Source organism: Falco naumanni, chromosome 4 (assembly GCF_017639655.2).
Source record: "Falco naumanni isolate bFalNau1 chromosome 4, bFalNau1.pat, whole genome shotgun sequence".
NCBI lineage: Eukaryota > Metazoa > Chordata > Aves > Falconiformes > Falconidae > Falco > Falco naumanni.
In genome coordinates this window covers 38,067,218-38,091,244 of record NC_054057.1, presented here as the reverse complement: position 1 = coordinate 38,091,244, position 24,027 = coordinate 38,067,218, and the positions used below count along the sequence as shown (strand labels likewise).

Sequence of the window (24,027 nt, the reverse complement as noted above, 5' to 3'; positions counted from 1 at the left end):
CTTAGAATTGGGAATGATTAAATTGAAATATTTTTTTTTCCTTTAGCCTCTGCACCAATCAGTAGCTGTATCAGATACTGCCTTTTGGGCTACTCATGTTTTTAGTGGTTAGATGCAGTAGCAGTAGATAAGAGGATGCAGTCAGCCTTTCTGTATTTGTAGTTGTCACCAGCATTATAGAATCATTCAGGTTAGAAGAGACCTCATGAGCCGTGTAGTCCAGCCTCCTACTCAAAACAGGCTCAATGTTACATTTGAACAAAGTTTAACAATGACTTTTAGTCTGCCCCTTCATAGTCATTATTTTAGAACTGTTAATTCTTATTAAATAATTGATCCAACAAAAATAAGCATGTTCTTATCTAACATCCTTGATTAAAATGAAAACTTAGGAGGGCTGTTTTTTTGCAAAGATTATTCTACATTCTTAATTATTTCTGTTGATGTGTCTTTATGGGTATGTTTGACTTGTACAGTCTACCAGCTACAAAATACGAATGTATTTTTCTTGTCTCTTCACTCTTTTCAAGAGAGCAGTATCTACTACAAAACAGTTTCCTTTGTATTTAACGTTTTCTATCCCTTTAGAGCAAGATAACAGACTTTATGCAATTGAGGATGTAAAACAGCTCATCCAGGAACTATTCTTTATCTAACAGTACTATCAAGAACATCTCTATTTCTATAATGAATCCTAAAACACCCTGTTCTATCAAGGATTTTTTTTTAATGTTATCCACAGCTTCTTCACTGGCAGAGTTGTATGGTAAAGGAATTTTGAAGGAGCATTTACTTTAACAGACAAAACCCAAACCTTATGCTTGATGCTTAGTGGTGGCATAAAAAGCAGAAATGTTGTGCTGCTATTGTAACTATAATACATGTAAGAAAGTCTAAATTTTAAAAATATCCAGATACGTAAGTGTGCACAAGTAAGGTACCCAGTGTACTTTGCGATACAGGTTGGATAAGGCTTTATCTTTTACTAACTTGCTGCAAAATCTCCTGTAGAATTGTAAGGATTCTTTGTTTTCTTTCTGTTGATAGTCATGATACAGGGCTGAAGTAAGATTGTAGGTGTATTTCTATTCTTCAAAGTTGCCAGGTGTGTTAAGATTATGAACAGTTGGCTTCCTGTTTTTGTATTTCTTGTTAATTTCAGTAATTCTAAACCCAAAGCCACTTTATCATCAGGTATCCAAAGTACCTCAGTATGTTCCCAAATGTTTTCAGGCTAGTGTAAATGTTTATTACCTGTAAGTACAAAATATACTTACTCACGATTCAGTTTGGGCTTACTTAGGAATTGTACCAGGACTTCTGTAGGTTTTACACTACAAAACACTTTCAATATATCTGTACAGTATTGTATTCATTTAAGAATTCTGCCTGTGGACAGGAGCACTAAATTGTAAACTTTTTTTTGAAGATCAGTAATTTGGCTTTTTTGTTTCTTTTTCACAGTGCCTTTGGTGTTACACAAACAACACTTGCATTGATTACCCTGTAAGAAGCATTATTCCACCGTCTTCATTATGTTCCCTTTCAAATGCTCGATGGGGAGTTTGCTGGAGTAGGTACTAATTCTACTTTTGCTGTAGAGAATTATTTATGAGTATGATTAAAGTAAGACTACAGTTTACTAGAGCTATTTCCTGGTGATTTATTCGGAGGGGTCAGGGGAGGGGGCAGATCTCTAATCTTCTGGGCTTACAGTTATTGTTAAGGGTCCTTTGTGAACAACCAGTGTAGTTATGCTGATCCAGTGGCTTTAAAACATCTATGTAGTGAAGTTCTGTTGACAGTAAAGTCTAGACTGGGAACCAGTGATGTTGGAATATTCAGAGTGTTTTATGTACATAGTCAGGATTCATCTGTTTCTTAAACCATACTTCTGAGGTACAAAGAAATAAGGTAGTTTACCTCTTGACAAATGGTGACCATTCTTAACCTTTCTAAAACTTCTTAAAATGTTGAATGATATGCCTGGATCCACAATTTGTATAGCATAGTCCGGTGGCAGCAGTGAACCACAGGAATGGAGCCACCCAAATATTCTTAAATGCTATTTTTGCTTAAACAACTGGAAAAAAAAATGGTCTATGGGTGCTGAAGGCAACACAGTTAAGATTAAAAAGGAAGCTGCTGTGTGCTGCTGTAGATTGCAGTACTGCATCATTTAATTGTTCTTAGATTTCTTTTTGCTTTGCATGTTGCATTACAAAATAGTACAGTGCATGTGGTGCCGTTGGGGTGAAGTCTTTAGAGCTATTTCTGCAACACTCTATATACAGATCTGAAGTCAAACTAGACTGGAACAGAAAATAAATAAGATATCGGTCATATAAAAAGTACAGCTTCAGTCCAGCAAGGCAAAGGCTTGCTGCTTTCCCTGTATTTGTTTGTGAACACCAGGAGGCTAAAGGACGAACAAGTGGGGATGAACTATCCCTGACTGTTAGCTGAGAATTAGAAGAAAGTTAACACAGTGCAGTGAGATTAGTCTAAATTAGAGTAGCAATAGGTTTTTGCTATAAAAATGGAGTGTGCAAATTTCTGAACACTACCACTTCATATAAACTCTGCAAACAGAGGGACTAGATTGTAGAGTACAGGAGAACTTTATAAATTCTTTAGTTCTTAGCTGAAGGGCTCTGTGCTTTGTTTTTTGAGAGAAAGCATTTATGCTTAGGCTTTTGTAGATTTTAGAGCTATAGAAGGTATGTAATTTCACTGAGAAAGCTTCTTTTTTTTTTTTTTTTTTTTTTTTTTTTTTTTTTTTGGAAAGCGGGCTTTCAGTATTAGTAAATGCTGGTACTATGAAATGTTTAGCAGACTTCTTCTGGAAGTGTGGGGACCTGACTGCTGCTAACAGCTAAGTGTCCACACAGCTGGTTACTCCCCTCCTCCCTTGGCCCCAGCAGGATGGGGAAAGAATATAGAACAACTCATGGATTGAGAGAAAGACAGTTTAATATGTGAAGGAAAAAGGAGGAGAGGAAAAAACCAAAACAAACGACCAAAAAAAGACCAAGTAAAGGAAATCGCTTACCATTGCCCACAGATGCCCATCCAGTTCCTAAACAATAGTCACTTTGGAAGCCAGATAGCCCCTCCACTTACTTTTTCCTTTACCTTGGGTTTTATTGCTGATTATGGCATTACATGGTGTGGAATACCCCCTTGGTCAGTTTGGGTCAGCTATTCTGGTAGTGTCCCCTCCTGACTTCTCCAGTCTCTTGCCTACCTCCAGCCCTGTTCTCTGGGAGGAATGGAGTGAAGGGGGGGAAAGAATATCTTGATGCTCTTCAAGATGGTGAAAACATGGGGGTGTGATCAGCACTGTTTTAGCCAGAAGTGCAAAACATGGCATCATACCAGCTGCTATGAAGAACGCTAACTTTCAGCCACACGCAGCACAGAAATGCATGTCCTTTTGCAAAGCAGTGGTTACTGGTATCTAAGGGTGTTCTTGGCAGTTTACTCCTGCTATAGAAATGGCTTCTACCTTGGGTGCCGTTTCTTTCTAGATGGAATGTCGCTTAAACACAGAATTAAAACTTTGTAATGGAGCACGCTCAGCAAAAAAAGTAAAAGTGGGAAAAGAATAAAGAACCCAATCGTAAAAAAAAAACCAGATATGCATCACTGTAATAGATTTATTTTTTTTACAAATTATATGCAGCAGCATGCCATGAAAATATATAGTCTTACTGAGACTGTCCCCTTCAGACACAGCAAGAAAATTAATTACCTTGTGAGCATGGTGATGTGTTTTTCTTTTTGTGAATAAAATGAAGAGATGACTGTTGCTGAAAATGAAGGTGAATGTTGTAGCTCTCAAAGTCAAAAACAAATGACTGGCTCCCAGTTACAATTTTATATGGAATAAGATATGTTGACAGATTATTAAGCAGCAGTGAAGAAAAAAGAACACTGTAGAAGCAATGTAATACAAAGTATTGGTTTTCATGAATGGTCAGCAAATAAAATACTGGAGACAGAAATGCAGACTGAAAACTGACAGTCTTTCTGCACTTTAATAGGTTCAAAATATATTCTTTTGCTTCAATTAAATAGTATACTTTAAAATGGAGATTAAAACAATTTTTTGTTTTTACTTCACTGAATGGAGTATATTTAATTCCTTGGAACCTGCAGGGAAGTAACAGAGTGAGGAATGTGGTATGGTGAAACATGTTACTTTGAGAATTTACATGTTCAGAATTTACTTTTGTATTGTAAGTAGAAACTGTATATTAATCTGTATTATAAACTGTACCAAGTAAGTTACAACACAGAAGCAAAAATATTTGCTGGCATTTAATCTTTGGCAGGATCTGTGAAGGATATTCCTTGGCCAGACATGAGTTGGTGAGACCCGTAGAAAAGTAACGGGCTCTTTGGTTTGTGCATGCGATTAGAGAGGACAGACCCTCTGAACTTCACTTTCTAAATTTGATTCTTACCACTAGTACCCTGAAGCAGTAAAAAGTGCATGTGCACTTTGTATTATTACAGCAGCATGAAGCTGATGAATCTGGTAAGAGTTCAGAGGGATTTATGTGGGAGAAGACAGGAGAGACAGCTTCCCTGCCCCCTCACCCCATCATGCTTTAAAATAGACGGTGTGGGGAGAGGTGTTTAGTTTTCATTATCACTGTTGTAACAACTTCCTTGATTTCATTTTGCCCTTTACAGAACTCCTCAAAGTTGCATCTAGCTTTGCTTATGTCATCCCACTTTGCTTTCTTCTAGGGCCTCAATTTTATCCCCCCCCCCCCCCCCCCCCCCCTTGGAAATCAGGTTTCTGATTCCTTTTTTATGAATGCAGTCCTGTCCTGGTTTAGACAGCTATAGTTGTTACAGTGTATGCTTTTAAAATAATACTCCCCTCCCCATTTGTTAATCATTGGACGTAGATGATGACTTAGGAAGTTTTATGGGGAGTTTTATATTTGCTTTTTCAAATCCTCTGACGTTTTCATCTTACTTCATTTTGCTTTTTCTCTGCTACATGTGATGTGTGTACACTGTTGCTGAATCCATGTGACTTTTGTTCATGCTGTACATTGGCTAAAAACACAGAACAGAACTGTGGCATCACACCAGTAGGTAACATCAAATATTACAGGGTGACTCTTAATAATTTGGTATATGTAAAGGGTAACTTTACATAATATCTGTTCAGTGTAGATTATGCATAGCAGCAAAAATCAAATGTGATACGGTGAGTTTAAACTGGGGTAGTTGCACAGAATTGTGTGTTTGGGTTTTTTGTGCATACAGAGATGAAAAAGTGCTTGGGAAGGAGGGGAAGAATTATCAGGAAAAAAAATGTTAATGCTGGAGTCTAACAAATTGAATATATTCGTATTTTTCAGTAAACTTTGAGGCTTTGATTATTGCCATAGCTGTTGTAGCTGGACTCATTCTGGTGTCTGTAGCAGTCTGTTGCTGTTACTGCTGTTACTGCAGAAAGCGTTCCAGGAGGTAAATACGTCTTATTTGTTTCCTGTACTAACTTTGAGTGCTGGTGTTCCCTACCTACCTACAATTTTTACTCTCCGCTATACTAAGAATCTTTTCATTTGGAAGCAATTTTGGTCACTTTGCTTTATTTGTTTGAGACATAACAGAAAGAGGTGATTAGCGATGGTACTATGACCCTGGAAATCATGCTGGAATGACACTGAAGTGATGCTGTGATACCATCACAGATGTGCTCTTTAAGCTATTGCTTTACCCTTCTACATTTTACACTTCCTTATTAAGAGTGGACATGAAATATTTCATGAAATAAATACTTGCTTTTTGTGATAACAGAACAAATAATTTCATTCAAGGTAAGCACATGTTACAGCAAAAAGGGACCAGGTGGGTAACGAGTAACTGCGCAAGTGTTCTACAGCACTTGGTGTCCATGCTTCAGAGTTTGCCCTAGGATCTGTCAGCAGACAGTGTCTAAGTGATTAGCTGCCTTTGCCAAGTCAACAAAATCTAAATGTAAGATGATGCTTTTTTGCTCTAAGTTACTAAAAGTGGCTTACTTTCAAGTAAAGTAACACTGCAAAACTTAAGTGTTCTTTAGATCTTGCAGAAGTAAGCCAGTAATGGCAAAGTTTTACAAGTCCTCCAACTGGCGAATATCCTTCAAAGGGAGGGAAATAGTTGATGAGGAGCTGAAAAAAGTGAGTCAGTGCTGCCATGTGAAGTGATCAGTGTTTATTCCTTAATGACATACCTGGAAAGCCCTGTTTATTGGGACACCACAATATGCTTCCTTCTATCGCTGAAGTTTTAGAGTCTGGGTTTCTGGGCAGTGTAGTTTCAGCTAGCACTGTTCTTTTTGTCCTTCAGTGCTTCTTGTGTACACAAAATGTGGACCTTACTTCTTGATCTGAAATACTTTCTGTACTGTTTCAAAGACCTGTGATTAATTGTTCTTGTTTGATGTTTTTTTAAAGAGTTTCCACAGCTGTACAGTGTTTAGTGCTGACCTTCAAGCCAGAGAAATATGGTCCATCTGTGGCTTTAAGAAAGGAGAAAATAATTGTAACATTTCATTCCCTTCTCTCTTCCCTGAGGAAGATGCATGCACCTGTTTTGCTGGTAGACTGGTCTACCAAATCTGTCTCAGTGCAAAAACTGATAACACTTTAGCCCTGTGCTGATAAGCCCTGAAGCCATATAGAACTGTTTTAGATTTTACATAAGATCTGCCAATGTCCTCTGCAGAAGAACTGAGCTAGTCCCCTGTGGCTGACATGCCAACAAATAAAGCTTGATTCCTGTGAAAGAGAGATTTGTGCCAGACTTCAGTTTTAGTAGCTAAGTTGTCAATCAGTACTGTAACATCTAATTCTAAAAATAGAGGTTTAGTTGAAAGTCATCTTATGCCAGGACTCCAAAGGTGTCAAGCTTAATCTTCTGACACTTAGAGGATTTAAAGGTCTTGTCAGAGTGGGGTCCAGCTTATTTCAGGATGTATTATTACACTGAAGCCTGATATATTACTGGCTTTAAAACCACTGATTCTCAGCAGGAATTCTTTTGCTCAGTTTCCTTCGTTTTGGGGATTCCTTTTCCACAAAAGAAGCTTTGTTTTTTAATGAATTGGAAGAAGGAAAAATTGTAGAAATGCTGTATTAATCTGTTTTACTGACTCTAGATGTATTGTCTCAGATCTTGGGTCTAACCTTGCTTTGCAGAAGCATCAGCATTTCTTCTAGGTGTTGGTGGGGTTTTTTTTCAGCTGTGGGGTTTCCATGTTTAAGAAGCCAGCACTTATCTTTTCCTTGAACATGGAGTACTTAGGTGCATTAATCCCCACAACAGTAAAATAGCTGGCTTACCCGAGTCCATCCCTACCACAGGAATCCTATAACTGTTGGTGTGTTGTTTCAGTTCATTATTTTTTTAATCTTGTATTTGGACTTTTAAGAGTCTGGTTCCATGTACTTCAGGTATAACTATTCATGAAACTATGCTAAATAGACTGTCTGACTTCTTTAGTTTAACAACTACTTTTAAATTTGTATAATTTCAGACTTTCTGAATTTTGAAGCAAAACTCAATTGCTTCAAAGTGTCTAGAAACCAGAAGATATGTAAATTTTTTTTAACTGTAGGGAAGAAATATATTTTACAAATCCTGTACCAGCGTTTTATTTATTTGATGGTTTTATATTTTGCAACACCAGTGCAAAGTGAGACTATTGCAGAGTTACAATACACAGAGATCTCTAATAAAGTAATTTTGCAGAAGGGTCCCCAAGAATGGGAGCTTCTGATTTTCCTGGACAGGCTAACATGGGGAATTGACTGGTTTTACAGAAGGGTCTAATGTTGTTTCCCGATAAAGGTGAGCTGTTCCATGTGTTTCCTGGTGCTAAAAGTCCCCAAGACTTTTCTGTTTTTTTGTATGTGGAAGCAGAGGAACTAGAAGATTTGTGTGTGAAACATTACATGGATTCTGAATTACTGGCTTTTAGTTAAATGACTAAGATATTCAGAGACTCATGGACTGATTGAGCAGATGGAAAATTTGAGTTCAGATTTACAATTCTGACACCAGAACTGGTAAAACATTTGACGTGCTGTAATTCACCACTGGATGTCACTCTTGCTTAACTTGTATGTTGGTCACTGCAGATGTGTGGAACTACAACTGTTATTTCTCTATTAGCAGGTGTGTTATATTGTAAATATTCATATCAAACATCTTCAGATAGTGCATTCAGTTTTGAAAAATGATTAGCAGCTGGGGAAGCATGGCAGGTGTCCATTCACTAATCCTGAAGAATTTTCATTAATTCGGTCAGGAAAAACCCCAGATAAATAAAGAGTTTGGCATTTGCTTTAGAGTTCTGTAATTCTTACATGGTCTATCTAATGGTTAAGTGAAGCTGAGCTTTCTCCAAGGCAGGTCACAGAGCTTAAGTGCTTGCATTCAGTAGGGCATATCTGCACATGCACAGTTCAGATGTATTGTATAGGCTCAGTATTTCCCAGAATCACGCAGCTGATGCACTCGGGTAAATCCTTGCTTGTTCTGGAACAGGGAAGACAGCTGCCAAGATAGTTCACGCTGACTGCTTTCCTGGGGGCAGCTTGAGATTGGATAGTAATGGTAGCTGAAAAAAATAAATTGCTCTGACATCAAAGACTTAAGACCATCAATCTTCTTCCAGGGGGCAACAATGGACTTAAGTGTACATGTGTAGTACACTTACTCTAAAATGGGTGTGACACATGGGGAAAATGGCAGGTAGGAGTCCTGCTTCTGAAACAGTCTGCAACCTGTCCCTAAGAGGTTCTAAATTGTCCCGTAGAGTCTGAAGGGCACATTACTACAGTGAGTGAAGCGTTTAAGTATTATAAAATGTGAAAGGATAATTCTATGAAGTTGTCAATTATACTTAGCGATGAAATTTTATATGGCTGTGAAGAGGTATCTCAGGTCAGACTATAAATCCTTTTTGAAAATAAGTCATACAACTAAACAGTGATTACCTAGCAGTGAAAGTACTTTTTCTTCGCTTATGCTTTCTTTCCTTCCTGTTTTTTTTTTTTTTTTAAGTAAGCCAGATGAAGAGGAAGAATGGCTAGCTAGAAAGAAAGAGGAACGAAGACTACAGTCTCTTCAGAGGTAAGTCTTGACAGCGTGATAATGTAGCTGTACACTTCATGGTGATAAAGGAGTATTCTGCACTTTGAAGGAGTATGTGGGTACTAAACAAAGAGGCGTTGTGAGGTTAGGCGTGACGATGTCAGGTTTTTACAATGCTTACTGTGCAATTTGTGAACCTGATTAGGAGCCTGTATTTCCATAAGTGAACAAAGAGTGAACAGGTGGTTGCTCACTGTGGCAGGTACCAGGAGTGTTCTGTGCCAGCCAAGAGCAAACAGGAGGGATGTGTCTGAAGTCTTGCTTAGTCTGTCCTAGACTACTCTTGTCTGTGGCGTTAGTTAATGCCTAAGTGAGGCTGGGATTCAGGGGTAAAAACCACTCCCTGGATTCATTTGGTAACTGGTTCTTTTTCTTTTGAAATCTGGCTAGAAAAGGTAGAGAAGTTGATAGTGAGGTACCTATCAGACATTTTCTGGAAATAGAAAACTTTGGCTCAGATCTCACTTTAGACTGCTTATTTCCACTTTTCCATCCTTTCTGTTAAAGCTATAGCACAGTGTAGAAAGAAGTGCTGGAATCGGCGGTGATACAGTGCTTCTCGGTGAGAACAGTGTTCCTTGAGATGTAGTTTTATAGCTTAGCTCTCTAGTGGCTCTTCATAGCTTTTACGTTATTCTTTAGAGAAAAAAATTTTGTAGGTAGGGCTATGATACCTGGTACAAGCCCAGTTGTACCTTTTGAATCAGGCTTCCTTTCGTGGTCTTTATGGAGATCAGTTGTGGATTAGCTTCAGCAAGACAAGAAGAGATTCCTAGCCAAACTGATGCTAGCTTAGAGCTCTCTGGTGTGGGTTTGAATCCCCACAGACTGACAAGGAAATTGACCTTGGGTTTGCTGCTTCCTGGTTATGTTCTGTAAATACTCGGCTGCCAAGTAACAGGTGGGCACCTTCACTGCCTTGCCAGTGCCTGCTGTTTTCTCCTGAAGACAGATTGTTCATAGTGTGAGCAGGGACTGCAGGGAGCAAGGCATGCTTCCAGATGAGATCCCTTGTGGAGCTTTTGCATGAAGACATTAAGTTTCCTTCTTAAAAATGTGCATAAGAAGACAGGGCAGGTAGGCAAACGTGCTTGGTTTGCTCAAACTTGTTATGTTTCTGATTGAGCACAAAAGTGGGAGCCAATAAGGATCTCTTACAGATGTAGTGACTGTCACTCATGTCTTGACTGACAGGAGGTGGCAGAGTCTCTCATCTTTACTCCATGTACATCTGTGATTTGGTTCTGAACTGCCAGGTTATACAAGCAAATACAGCAGTTGTTTGCCCTGCATCTGACAATGGTTATGGCTTTGACGTAGGCACTGTGATGTTAGGAAGCAGAATAGATTCTTTTGTAATGGGTTAAATTGATATGTCCTTAACCCTGTACAAAATTCCTAAACTTCTTGGCAAGAGAAGGAATTAGAATAGGATACAATGTGGACATTTAACAAAGAATTTTTCAGAGCTTCACTTCGTTCGAAGCTTGAATGATTAGTTTTGGTTTTGTAATTTTTACTTATTTTGGTTTTTAAAGCTGTTATGTGCTGGCAGTTTAATATATCTATTTCAGTTTTCTGGTAGCTGTATAATAGTTTGGTAGCACTTAAACTTACCCAGTTGTTTTTGTTTCCCACAAATTCTGTTTTTAACAGTACAGACATACTGCTGCAGTAATGTATATTCTGTATTTGTACTTGTTCAGGAAAGCATAAGCTTAAAAGTAACTTTTTGCAGAGGGAAGATGAGAATTATATATCTCAGTGTAGTTGAAGTAAAATTGCTGTTTTGAAAAGGTGTATATTTAAGTGTATTGGTGCTACTAAAATCCTTTAGATTTTGTGTAAAGGCATTCTACTTCTGTTGTAACTGTGAGCTGCAGATGCAAAGAACATACTCTACGTCTTTTTCATGGCCAAAGCACAACATTCCATAGCTCTATGCTATGCCAGATTTGTTTTGCAGAAAGCTATTCACATTTCTGTGAGGTTTTTTGAGGGCTTTCTATTATGTTGGATGAGTTCAGTGAACAGTCTCAGCCTGTGTCTATAAGATTGCTGGGATCCACAGGATGCAAGGACAACATGAATCCAGGGATGGGAGAAAAGCAAAGAAAGCATTTATTTGGGGACAGAGTAGAAGGCGGTTACTTGCCCTTTCACTGTTTCAAGGTACATTCAGACTTTATTCAAGAACAGAATAGATGAGAATGTTTTCATAAACATCTTAATCTGTGAGCTGGAAGTGTTATGCTTGAGTGTGCACAGAAAGGCAAGAAGTAGGTGGCCGGTTCAGGAAGTGTACTCGAGCATAGTTGTACCACGCAGTTATCGGATAAGTGATGTTGAAGACTTGCAGTGGATCAGAAAAAAGGGAAGTTTTTCACCTGTTAACCCACTCCTAACTAGTCACGGCACAACAGGCAGAGTGCTGGTGTGAAGGTGATGTTTCTCCTTAGTGCTTTTGTTCCCTTCTAAAGAGAGGGGGTCCTGTGAGGAATATCAAATCTTCTATGCCAAAACAGTGTGCCTTGTGGTGAAATATACATGCTACATTGTTCAGGTAAATCAATACTTACCTATGTTTATTATAAATCAAAGGCTTATGACCAGGTGCATAGGAGGTGATTGCATACCATAACCTTTCCACTGTGATTTGTGTATCAACTTTAAATTCTTGGTACAGTTAATCTGTAGGAAGTCCAGAAGATACTTCTGTAGTGTAGGGTTTGCTGTGCACGCACAGAGCGTGGTGTTGCACCAGGCAATTAGCAATGCAGAGCTAAGACCAACACTGTTCCTGAATTAGGCGTAGGAACAAGGATCACTGGGAGCAGACTGCAGCAAGAGTGATTGCTGCAGCCTTAGAGCAAGCAGCCCTCTTTTCTAGCCTGTCTCAGGAATGTGTCTGTGAAACAGAGAAACTGTTCTAACGGCAGGAGAGAGCTTAGCAGCAGCTCTGGCGTGTTTCCCGTGTTCTGAACACACGTGCTTGTTGTGTGTGTGACTGGGGGATTTTGGAAAAACAGGAGGAGTAGGTCACTTGCAGCAACCAGAACACCTTGCCCTACCTACTGCTTGCTTCCTGTAAGCCCTTAGGAGGATGAATTGCTAATAGCAGTCTGTCGAACAGATTAGTAGTCTCAAGCCACTTTTGACCAGCAAACTGCAGAGGAAAACGCTGTACTGTGTGGTCTTTCCTTTCTACAACCTGTGAAGTTCTTACATAGTTTCTGGAAACAGTTGGATAGATACTCAAACAAATAGCATGGGAGGAAAACAGGCACAGCACTGACCTTGTGTCTGTCTGTTATGGGTTTTTTTCCAGTCGTATTTTTTTCTGTGGGATACAGCTATGTTATATACAGCTGTTAAGATCACTTGGCAATAGAGAACAGGACTAGCGGGAGCTTCATTTCATGATTCCATTGGTGAATGGTAAAAACAAATAAGGAGGCCCAAGCTACACAGTGTGTGACTCTCTTAGTATTTTTTGCAAGCTTCAAGACAATTGCAGCACTGGTATTTTTTCTGGCTTTTCAGGTATACAGTAAAAGTCTTCTTTGTAAGTTTATAATGTGTTTGTGTTAAAATTCAGTTTACTACAGACACTTAGGAAGTGTCTTTTTGGAATAGCTAGGTGGCTCTTACAGTGAAGAGTGAGGGTAATGACATTGGCCCTCTTGCTTGTCTTCACAAGCATGAAACTAGTTGTCACTTCTGTGAGAAGGCTAAAAATCACTGGTTTGCACTTAGAGTGAGGGACAGGAGGGGAAGGAAACCTGGAATTCAGTTTTTGACTAATACTGAAGGAAAACAGGTATCTTATTGCATATTTTTAGTCCTTTGTTTGACTTCATGTCATCTCTAACAAGAAGAATAATTAAGTGTAGTGTCAAGTAGTGAGTCTCTTTCTGTACCCCCTTAATTATTTACAGCTGCAAATACATGACGCATTTATATGTTAGATTTATATAACTTATAAACCATGATTTGTATGTTAGGAGTTTATAAACAATGAAAAGCAATGAGATCTTGAATGATGTAAACTGCCAAGTATAACTTGGTAGCATACTGGTAAGGGAGAACAGGGAGGGGGCGTGCCAAGAAAGAAAAGATTGAAGTTCGTTTGTGAAGAACCAAGTATGGAAAATTATGTGAATTGTTAGTATTAGGAAAAATACTTTCTCAGCCTACAGCAGTGGGGACAACTTGCATGAAGAGCCAAGAATTCAGTATACAGAAGATGAAGCAATAACAGTAGTATTAAGAAACAGAACCAACTCAGAAGACTGTAAAGTGGCTTCAGTTGATCATGATGTAAGGTGTGGACAGTGCAGTAAGCCACCTCTGGGTGGCTGATTCAGTGACTGCCTGTTCAGAATTGCATCTGATTCTTTTCAGTTGATGTATGCCTAAACCTTATATACTGTGCAGGGATTTAGTCATGAGTGATATGATATAGTTGTGCCTGCCTGTCAAAGTTTGAATGTTTCACAAATATTAATGGTTTTACTCTCAAACTCAAACAATGTTAAGTATTTTAGAAGTTTGGTAGTTTTGTTTTGAATAGCCTAGGGAACTATCCTAAAGTGTTGCTAATATTTTAAAGCCTACACAGCCTAATTTCCCACCCCCCCCCACCCCCTCCTTGCCCTTCTTTTGCAGATATTTAGTGCTTTCTGTGTTCAGGGCAGATTCAGACTGTCTGCTGAAGTACTCAGATTTCAGTTGAAACTGCAGCAGTGTGTCTCCATTATTTCACACAGAGCATGCACACCGGTGAATAACATGCCATTAGTACCACCACTAAAAAACCTGTTTTGAGGTCACATGATACCACATGGAAACTAAACAGAAATAAGGTCTGATTTTATACAGGAGAAGGCTGCTTTAAGCAGAATCTCTCTATTCTTTTCCTGAGATTCCTTGCCTTATGTAATGTTGTCGTCTTGCGCAACACAGAAAATAAGAATACTGTGGTCAGGTTACCCTCGGTAGGTAAGCTTGACTAGTTGTCTTCCTGTTCTCCAGCTTCTCATTCCTGACTTCCTTCATCTACATGAACGCCAATTCATCATTCTGATTCCCCAGTTCCTCTTCCTCCTGCAGTTTGGCCAGGTTGCTTTGTTTTCTGTGCTGCCTGGGCTTAATAGTGGAAGGGAATGTAAGGGAGGTGGGTATCTCGGGGAAATAGTAGTGGAGGGTTTTGAGTCTGTCTTGTTTGGGGTTTTTTTAATCATGCTTTTATCTGCATGCTTTCCAGAAGTGCAGTTGCAGGGAAAGGCCAGTTCAGCCCTTTATCCTGTAGGAAGCAGATAATTGCTTCTGAGGACACACAGGATCTGATTAGCAGTAGAATTGTTTGGAGATGGAATATGCATAGGGCAGATGGGATCTTTGCTGAATTAAGCTGTCGGTGCTTAGCAGCTTTCTGCTGAATATGTGCAAATTAGAATTGGGTAAAAGTCACAATTTGTCTAGCTGGGCTGAATTTTGATGGAGCAACAAACACTTGGGTTTTTTTCTGAGGAACATTGTTTTGCTAAACTTTATCCTTTCATCAAAATCTATAGATCCTGGATCATCTTAGTGAAACAGTTGTGTAGGAACTTTTTGTTTGTTTTTAAAGCAAAATAGATGCTCCCTTTGAAATACAGGAGAACTATCTGAGGAATGATGGAATGATTTCCGTTTAAACTTCCTTCATTTTTTTTTTCCTCCCTTAACCTTTGAAAAGGGGAGAGGAGGAAGGGGAAGAAGAAACTGGCTGATCAGACACCTGGTTTACGTGAATAATTTGTTTGGCAATATTAGATAGTCTTGAAAACTGTCTTATAATTAGATGACATAGAGGCATTCAATTTTCATATAGCACATTATTTTATTTCATTCTCTGCATGGTTACCATGCTAGATTTTAGAAATCAGTAGCTTTCACTTATACTTGCTGTACTGATTAAACAAAGAAGTAATATGTTGAATTAGGATTCTGAAACACACTGCATTAATAGCTAGATGCTACAGTTATGCTCCTTGCTGGGAAAACATTAGAGAATCTTCCAATGTTGTGCTTTGCTTGTTATGTATAGATGAATACCTCTGTGTGTATGTGTACATATATGTGGATGCATTACTTCAAAGAAAATACTGGTGTTTTCTGTATATGCTTGCAAATAAATCTTATTTTGACATTATTGATTAGTGAAAAGTTATAGGGAATCTTAAAGATACATAAAGTGAATATAGATAAAATGTATAACTGAAAATTCATTTTTTTGAGGTCATTTCATACTAATTTCAAAAAATGCTGTTGTCTCTCTCAGATGTAATTACATTTTGCTTACAGCTCAAAAGAGTAATTTGTATTCTGATACCTTTATTTGTTCCAGGAAACATGAAAGAAAACTGAAGCATGATGAAATACGTAAGAAGTATGGTATGTGGTAATCTTGTTTTGATATTCAGTACCTAAATTGATTCCTTTTTCCTAATTATTATTAAAATTCACAGCAGAAACAAGCTGCTTTATGAGCAGCAGAAGTAATCAAGTGCAGTTCCCTACTGATGCATGTCTTCTGTCACCTGAACACCTGATCCTGTCACTGTCATGCTCCTGTTCTCTTCCTGCACTGACTCTCACACTGGGCGAGAGAAAATATGCGGGATGGGGTGTTTGCTTGGGGTGGGCACTTATATATTGATTAAAATATATTTCTGTTTCTTCTTAAGTGAGAGTACTGATTTTGGGGAGTTGGTTTGTTTGTTCTTGAATGTGATAAACTAATCTAGTTGAAATTGGCTAGTAGACTCGTGGTTATTAAAAGTGGATAGAAGATCATCAGCAAATAGCAAGCTTTTCAAATCTGTCTTAAAAAAGAAGGATGGAGGATGTAGCCTGATGTACAGATGAAATCTGTTGTTTTTTCTTTGGTTTTAAGTGGAGCTGTGGTCTAGGAGAAGAATATTGCAAGACCTGCTGTGTTGTATAGGAGGCACTTACCATCTAGGCTTGTCAGTACTTGTGCTTTTCATTTGATTTGTTCATAGGGTTAGTAATACTGTGTTATTCAGAGACAGTTATGCTAAAACTATGCTGCACTTTCTATTATGCAAATGACACTAATGTCAGAGAAGGTGATTCTAGGGGTCTGAACAGTCACTCAAAACTGTTAATTTTCATCCTCTTGTTAAACTGATTGGCAGAGTCTGGAATGCCTTCCTGAATCTGCAGCCTGCCCTTTGGCTCATGCAGCAGTGATACAGACAGTCTACAGGGAATCCTCTGCCTGGGGAACATCTGCAAAAATAGGCTCCTCTACTGGAATGGAGGAAAAGAAAACCACTGTGAAGCTTGAGCTGCAGGAGGAAGAATGTTGCAGAAACTAGAAGTGATATTTGTTAAACATCAGTCACGAGCTGTGGTAGCTTATAGTATAGGATAGTTGACCCTGTATATTCCGTTTTGAGAGGTTTGGGTGGTTGACAACAGTAGTCCAGACTTTAAAAAACCAAGCGAAATCCAAAGAACAACACAAAACACCACACACTAGTTGAGTTTGTTCCTCCTTAGAGGAGACTGTAGGGTTAATATCAACAAGTCTCAATCATTGGGATAGATCTGGTGAAGAACTTCAGAAAATGGCTATGTCTCCAAAACAATAGGTAGCGCTCTGTACAGATACAGATAGAACTTTGGATGTCCTTGAGGCAGTGCAGCTAAGGAGCGAACAAGGTCCTGAATTCGGTATAGCAGTTAATTTACCAAAGCACTGTGTTGGGGTTAAGTGGAGTTCCAAAAGGCTGTGTGCAGTTACATTCTGCTTGTGAAACTAGTTCACTTGTTTCTGGATGGCCCTGTGTTTTAGTGAAGACAATTCTGTCTTCAGTGCTTAACTTTCAGATCTTAGCAGAATGCTTTGTTGAAGTACTTGAGTTCCTTGAAGAGTAAACTGTACAAGTCTGTGCCTCTGGAATACCTACACCAAATTCAACAAATCTTGCTTGTAGCTATACTATGACATGAGAGCTGGTGTCATTTTTGCCTTCTTGAAGCTTGTTAGTCTATCAGTGACTTGGAAACAGGTTCATACATTCATTGTGTTAATGGACAATGTACCTTACAAAGAGTCAGGCATATTAATTTCTTCCTGCAGTTATGTTTTGCAATGCAGTTTACCTGCAAAAGATTGTAATTCAACTATAAACCTTAAATTTCAATAGCAAAGTTCTATATAAAATTTACTTGTTGACAGGTTTGCTTTATTGCATATACAATAATAATTTATATAATCAGATATATTTATTTGAGGCCTGGATTCTCAGAATTCATTTCTGTCCAAAACTCCTACATGAATAGTTGGCACATCCTGAAAGGATGTACCTAAGTGAGGAAAAGTGAAGGACAATATATATAAATTCTGAAATCCCCAAATACTATTGCTGATGTATGTAACATATTCTGATAACATGCAGACAATGATAGTCAAAATAATTCAGTGGGACATAATAGATTAAATCTTGCTTTAGCCTTGGATTATCTGTCATCATTTCTCACTGTCTAGTAAATACGTATGTTAGCATATTAAGCATAATCTAATAAACTGCTGCAAATAATTACAGAGAAACTAGATTATTTTGCTCTTATGCACTGCAGAGAGGATTCTCAGTTAAGTAGACATGGACGAGTGGCAGAATGACAATGATTTTGTTAACCTGACTCTGTAGATTAAGATGAGCATGCCTGAAATTTCAGTATTTGGTTGGCTTGAAGGGAATGCCTTTTCCCATTTCACCCACCAGCTTTCCTTACCCCATTTAAATGGTAATTACACATTTATAATGCATTGCAGGTGTCACTCTAGCCACAGTCCTTTGGGAGCATTGGAAGCAATAGAGAGCTTTAACAACCAGGAATACACACTTTGAATTGTTTCTTTGTTGCACAATTTGATAGTATTTTTCAATTGCTCACATATATGAATGCAATATGATTACACAAATTACATGTTGACTGTTAGAAAATTTTAAAGTAGAAATCAGAGTACTTCGCAGCTTGTGTAGTATACAAAGGAACTACAATTTAATTGCTGCTGCATTTGCTGCTATTGTATGCTCAATATAGCATTAGCAAGAAGCTGCTTTGTTATTTATTTCAGGATTTTGCTTGGTATTAGTGGAAGGATTCTTTCTCTCCATTTTTACAAAATTACTGCCTTTCATGGTTTTGGACTTCCACACTGCTTGCTTCGGTTCTGCAAAGGTTGTGATCAACTTATTTAAAGATATGTAATCCTATTGCCTTTATTTTATGTCAGACATTGATTTTTATATTCAGTATTTTGTTACAGTAAGTTTTTCTTCTGTTCAAGATAGATATTTTGTCTTGACCTTCTTTAGTGTTCCGAATGCAAAGCAGGGAAACATTGTATCGTTATACAGTTAAAGCTGTTTAGTTTGTTAAGAATAGGGTTGTTAATCTGGGGGTTAAAAATAAGGAGAAGTGTCATGAGGGGTGAAGACATGCAGCAAACTAGTTGAGGGTTTTTTGCAGCATATAGAGTCTTTTGTAAATATTTCACTTGTTAATTCCATTTTTGGGCAGTACTGATATGTGATGAGAGTCAGATCTAAATTACTTGAGAAGCTGCATAGTTAGCATAGTATGTAATATAAATGAATCTGCTGGGAAGAGCTATTAATTTCTTACAGTTGTTTCATTTCCTACATATTAGGAGGACTCATTACTTCATACAAGCTGATGAAAGATACTTGACCACTGTACCTTTCAAATTTTTTTTAGTGTTTCTTAAATACTGCTGAGTAGGTCAAATATTAACCTCAGAATGCAGGTAAATAGAAGTAAGATGTTAAAATTTCTTGTAAGTGTTCAGTATGTCAATATTGAAGTTCAGCAGTAACATATAATGGACTTTATTGCAAACAAGACTCCTGAAGCTACAATCATCTAGCTTTTCTGAACCTGTAAGTGTAAATTACAAGTTGGGTAGTCACTCTCATGTCAAATGGGAAGCAGTTGAGAGAGCTCTCATGTCTGGTTGAAGGCAGCACATGAGCTGTAGTTGAACCAGACATGGTATCCAATTAGCATAGGCTTGCAGCTCCTCTTTGAGTGCCGCTGCTAGAAGCAGCTGTGGCAGCTGACAGGAGCTTTTTTGTCATGTGCCTTTTTTTGTATGTGTGTCTGGATTATTTTTTGTCCACTTACTGGAGCCTGATACAACTTCTTCAGTAAGAATTGATGCGAGTGATGAGCTGCTGTCACCTTCCTCTCACTTGATATAATCTTATGATGTACTTAGAATGCTGAGGATAAAATTTAGACACTGGATGCAGATTTGAGAGCAAGGACTATTGGATATTGTAAAATCTGTGGTTATCCTCATTTGGAAGGAGGGCTTGCCATTTCTTCTGGAGTACTTTCTTTCCTGGGAGCTCAATTTCTGAAATTATGACCACTAATACTCACACTGGATTGACCCATAATTCTTAATGCCTGTTTAGTGCCAGTATTGTACAATAAAACAGATCAGAGAACTTGAAGTTACACATACTAATGCCTGATTGTGGGTAATTATACCTGTTCAGTCCTAAATATAATCCAGTAAAATTAAAGTAGGAATGGCATCTGCAATAATGAGTAAAAGTGGCACATTCATGTGAAATATGAGGACTAGTTATCTAAAAGGGCTTTTGACTGAGTATTTTGGGGCAGGTGCAGATAAAAGTATATTTGTGCCTCAGAGTAGTACAGGAAAAGTTTATTGGGAACCTTACATCATCATCTGATTAATTTTAAATTGGCACTACTGATGTAGAGCATAGTTTCCATTGGATTTCAGCTGTTTAAGTGGTAAGAGAACAGTGTTTTATTGTGCTGCTTTCAGACCTATGAAGTATCAGGTATGTATCTTGGATAAAATGTAAGAAAGGCGTAATAAGCACTTGCCAGGCTGTAGAGGGAGTAGCATGCAACCTAAGCTAATTTTGTCAGGGAATCTAGTACCACCTTTTGTCACTTCCGGAAAATTTTTTTACATTTGACGCCTTGATTTCTAAGTGGGACTTAATGAGTGCAGGGAGTTTGTGCAATGCTAATTGTAATAAAAATATGTTACTTCTAATTTTTATTACATGTATTTATATGTAATCAAAATAATTTCTACTACTCTTGCTAATCTTCTGTAAATGTTGTGTAGATATGTTTTGTATTTGGAAGGGGTAAAACACGAATAGTGCAAAAATTTTTGAAAATTCGACTACTCTGTTGTCTTTCAGGTAGCTAGATACATTAGGATCCATAGATCTAGCTGCCAAAGTATTAACTCTGGAGAAAGGGAGGCGGTGGGGGTGGTCTGGAAATAAAATAAATGTTTCTTCTCTGTATTTGGGTTGGGGTATTAACACAGGAATGTGATCTGAAGGCACTAAAGATTGAATAATAGGCCAAGGATAAGAGCTTTTTTTATAAGCTTTATATAGCTTGTCAGCTAGACTAATGGACACTAAAAATCCTTGTTTAAACACATGAAAGGTAAGATTAAAATTTGAGAAGTAGTAGCTGCTTTCTAGAAATTTAAAAATGCAAAAATTTCAAGGTCTCAAAACATTGTAGACAGGTAATTATTGACAATGCTGTCATTTAACCATATTCTTATTGCACAGATGTTCAAAAGATTTTAAAAGCAGTTACAGAAAGGGGTAGTACTTTTGATGCAAGGTACTATACCAGGTAAACAAACTGTATTTGATGTTACCGGACTGAAGCTTTATAAATGTGACTGGCTTAATCCTTCTTCGACAAGTAAGGGCCGTTACATATGAGGGCTGGTTTTTGATTTTAACATTCTACAAATTGACTGCTTGTAATCTTGTAAATTTGAGGAGTTACAGGATTTCTCATATTTATTCCTTAATATTTGCTGTTCCCTATCAGGTAGGTAGGTAGTTGCAGCTACTGATACAATAATCAGCAGTAAGCAGTTGTGCTTCTTGATTGACATCTTAAAATAACCTGGCAGTTCAAAAGAAGTGCAACAACTGCAACGAAGTAGGCAATAGTATAGTTTGCCCTCGATGCCACTAGCTTTTGACTTTCAGATAGAACACTGAATGGTCAACATCTGTGTGCAGGTGCACGTGGAAAAGGTATGTATGGTATGAAAAGGTCTGAGAGGAGTTCTGTAAGATTGGGCAGTGACAGGTGTAATCTTACACTTCCACTATTGTGAATCTGAACATTTGGAATTGGGGTTGTTTGGTTTAGGTGCCTTCTGTCTCCAATGCCCTAAAGAAATGAGCTAGAGAAGAGTCTGGGCTTGCAGACATCAGTACAAAAATCTTGGTAGAACAGGTAGCAGTAGTATTACTGTTCTTTCACAAAAGTCAGCCTCTGGACTCTTATGGGACTTCTTTATTTTCAGTATGCACATTTTCCTGGCTGAAATCTGGTGAAATAATTGCTGTGTGGAACAGCAATTGCTCAATGACTAATCCTTACAGAAGATGTTGGTTGGATGGCATATCCAAACACTCAGCATAATTGGATGGCTTTGCAGTGCTTTCAGTAACAGTATTCTGATAAAGTCATTAAAAAACTTCATGAAAACATACTGCAACCTGAATTAAGTGATGCTCTTCTTGTGGTCCCTGGAGGTTTTAGTGCATGTAGAAGTGATACTCGTTTGTGCTTGGATATCGTTGTCCTGTTGCAGAAATGCTGTAAGTGGCTGAATGTGACAGCTGGTAGTGTATAACTGAAGTAGAACTTAAGTCAAAGTAGCAGCATCTAACATTTTAAAAGGAGGATGATCTTACAGTGACTTGAATTTATGCACTGGCCAGTCTGAATCTGTTCTTCCTGAGCAATCTCTACACGTAGATTTTTGTAGAATTAACTGTCTCACAAATGGATTTTGTGGAGTATACCTCACAAATGAGAAATGTCTTTTCCATAGGAATTTTTCACAGAGAAATGTTCTCCTCCTGCTAATGCACAAAATACCTGTTTGTGATTATAGTCTGAGAAATAAGAGTACTTAAGAACACATTAAATTTATTGTTATACTTGAGAGTTTGGGTAATAGAGCAACTTTGATAGGACAAGAATTGCCTTTTGGTTTTCTTATATGGAGTACCTATTACAGTAGGGTTGTCAACAACTCAAGATTTTTATGTAGTACTGGTAAGAAAATGATAAATGCAGTCCTGTTCTGTTTTACAGGTCTTCTCCAGGATTCTGATAATCCATACAGCAGATTTGAGAATGAATAAAGCTGAGCACCTTCCTGTATTCTGGAGTTCCAGCTCTAGTGGAAGATAGTTTGTTTTCATTTGCCCTTTGGGCTCTCTTGGTGTTTTGGTTTTTTTTTCCCCAAAAGGTTTTTGGTTTTTTTGCCTGGTTGTAAAACTAGGTGTGGATAAAGACTTCATGAAATGTATGTTTCTATCTTCAACCTATATAGAGCTGATTTTTTTACAAGTGCTTTTGAAATGTTTGCTGATATTTTTTAAAGCAACGTTAAATGTGAAATACTGTCTTTACTCCTCTTAAAACTGTATTTCATTACTTGATGTAGATGGTAGTAGTTACAATCGTGTGTCTGAATTCAGTCTTAACTGCCACTTAAAACAGTTGTTTACATGTTCCTAAATAAAGATTTTTCCTTACTGTATCTTTTGTTTTTTTGTAAAGGCAACATGGAAGCACGACTTCCCACAGCAGAAATACCTGAGGTTGGTATTGATGAGAAAATACATCAGTCACATTCTTACGTACTACCATAAGGTGAGAACTAGGTGGAGAGGATTTTTCCCCTCTGGGTAAAAGAAAGGTCTTCAAGAGTGTCATGTCTGAGGATTGAGAGAGGGTAGTGTATTTAACTTTGAATATTAGAACTCGGTTGTGGAAATATATGGGTATGTACTTTGGATATATCACTGATGTGGAAAAGAAATTACTTCAGTTAGCAAAACTGGAAGGAGTTCATGCTTGAAATAAGCATAGACTGATGTTTCTTAAGTTTAGGTACATCTGACTGTGAACACTTCCTATGTAAGCTTAATGGAAAAAGAAAAAAAAAAAAAAAATGCCAAGTTCACCAATGTTGACCCTAGCTGCTTGTACCCTGCCTCCCTACAGTGGGATGAGGGAGAGAATGGGAACAGCAAAAGCAAGAAAACTCATGAGTCAAGTTTAAAGACAGTTTAATAAATGAGGGAAAAGGAGGGTCGGGGGAACAAGTCATGCAATCAACCACCTCCCAGAAGTAGACTTCTACCCTCCCCTCAGTTTTTGTTGCTGAGCGTGCTGTTGTACAGCTTGGAATATCCCTTTGGTCAGTTCTGGCCAGCTGTCCCAACTGTGTCCCCTCTTGGCTTCTTGCCTGCCCTGGCCTGCTTGCTGGAGTGGGAAGAGTGGGAAAAATGAAACCTTGATGCTCCACAAGCAATGGTCAGCAAAAGCCAAAGCACTGGTGTGTTATCAGCACTGTTCTAGCTACAAATCCAAAGCGCAGTACTATTATGGGCTGCTATGGAGGAAGTTACCTCCAGACCAGTACCATAAAGAATGCAGTATTTTTTAACCTTTTCTTGTTCTTTTGGTATTTCCATAACAAGATTTATTTCTTGTCTTTTCACTGAGTGTTCTTAATAGCTTACCAATATGATGCAACAAGCAAAGAGTTATTCTTCCACCCCCAGTGTAATAAAAGTTCCCATTTATTCTGTATACTTTAAGTAACCTCCCTTGCTGTATGTTGTCCATTAAACACATGTACAGTATTGAAGATGTTCATGTTTTTATCAGTGTTTCTAAAATAAACATTTAATTTTG

The 24,027-nt window shown here is 38.0% G+C and overlaps 1 protein-coding gene across 1 annotated transcript in view; it reads left to right on the top strand.

Annotated features, from left to right (window-relative positions):
- LOC121086868 (pituitary tumor-transforming gene 1 protein-interacting protein-like) overlaps positions 1–24,027 on the top strand; it is a 33,375-nt gene extending 9,348 nt beyond the window's left edge. The window contains exons 3-7 of the mRNA XM_040591252.1: positions 1,465–1,573; positions 5,385–5,493; positions 9,082–9,150; positions 15,563–15,609; positions 22,414–24,027. Coding sequence (XP_040447186.1) covers positions 1,465–1,573; positions 5,385–5,493; positions 9,082–9,150; positions 15,563–15,609; positions 22,414–22,463 — 384 coding nt within the window. The 3' untranslated portion in view covers positions 22,464–24,027. The remainder of the gene's footprint in view (positions 1–1,464; positions 1,574–5,384; positions 5,494–9,081; positions 9,151–15,562; positions 15,610–22,413) is intronic.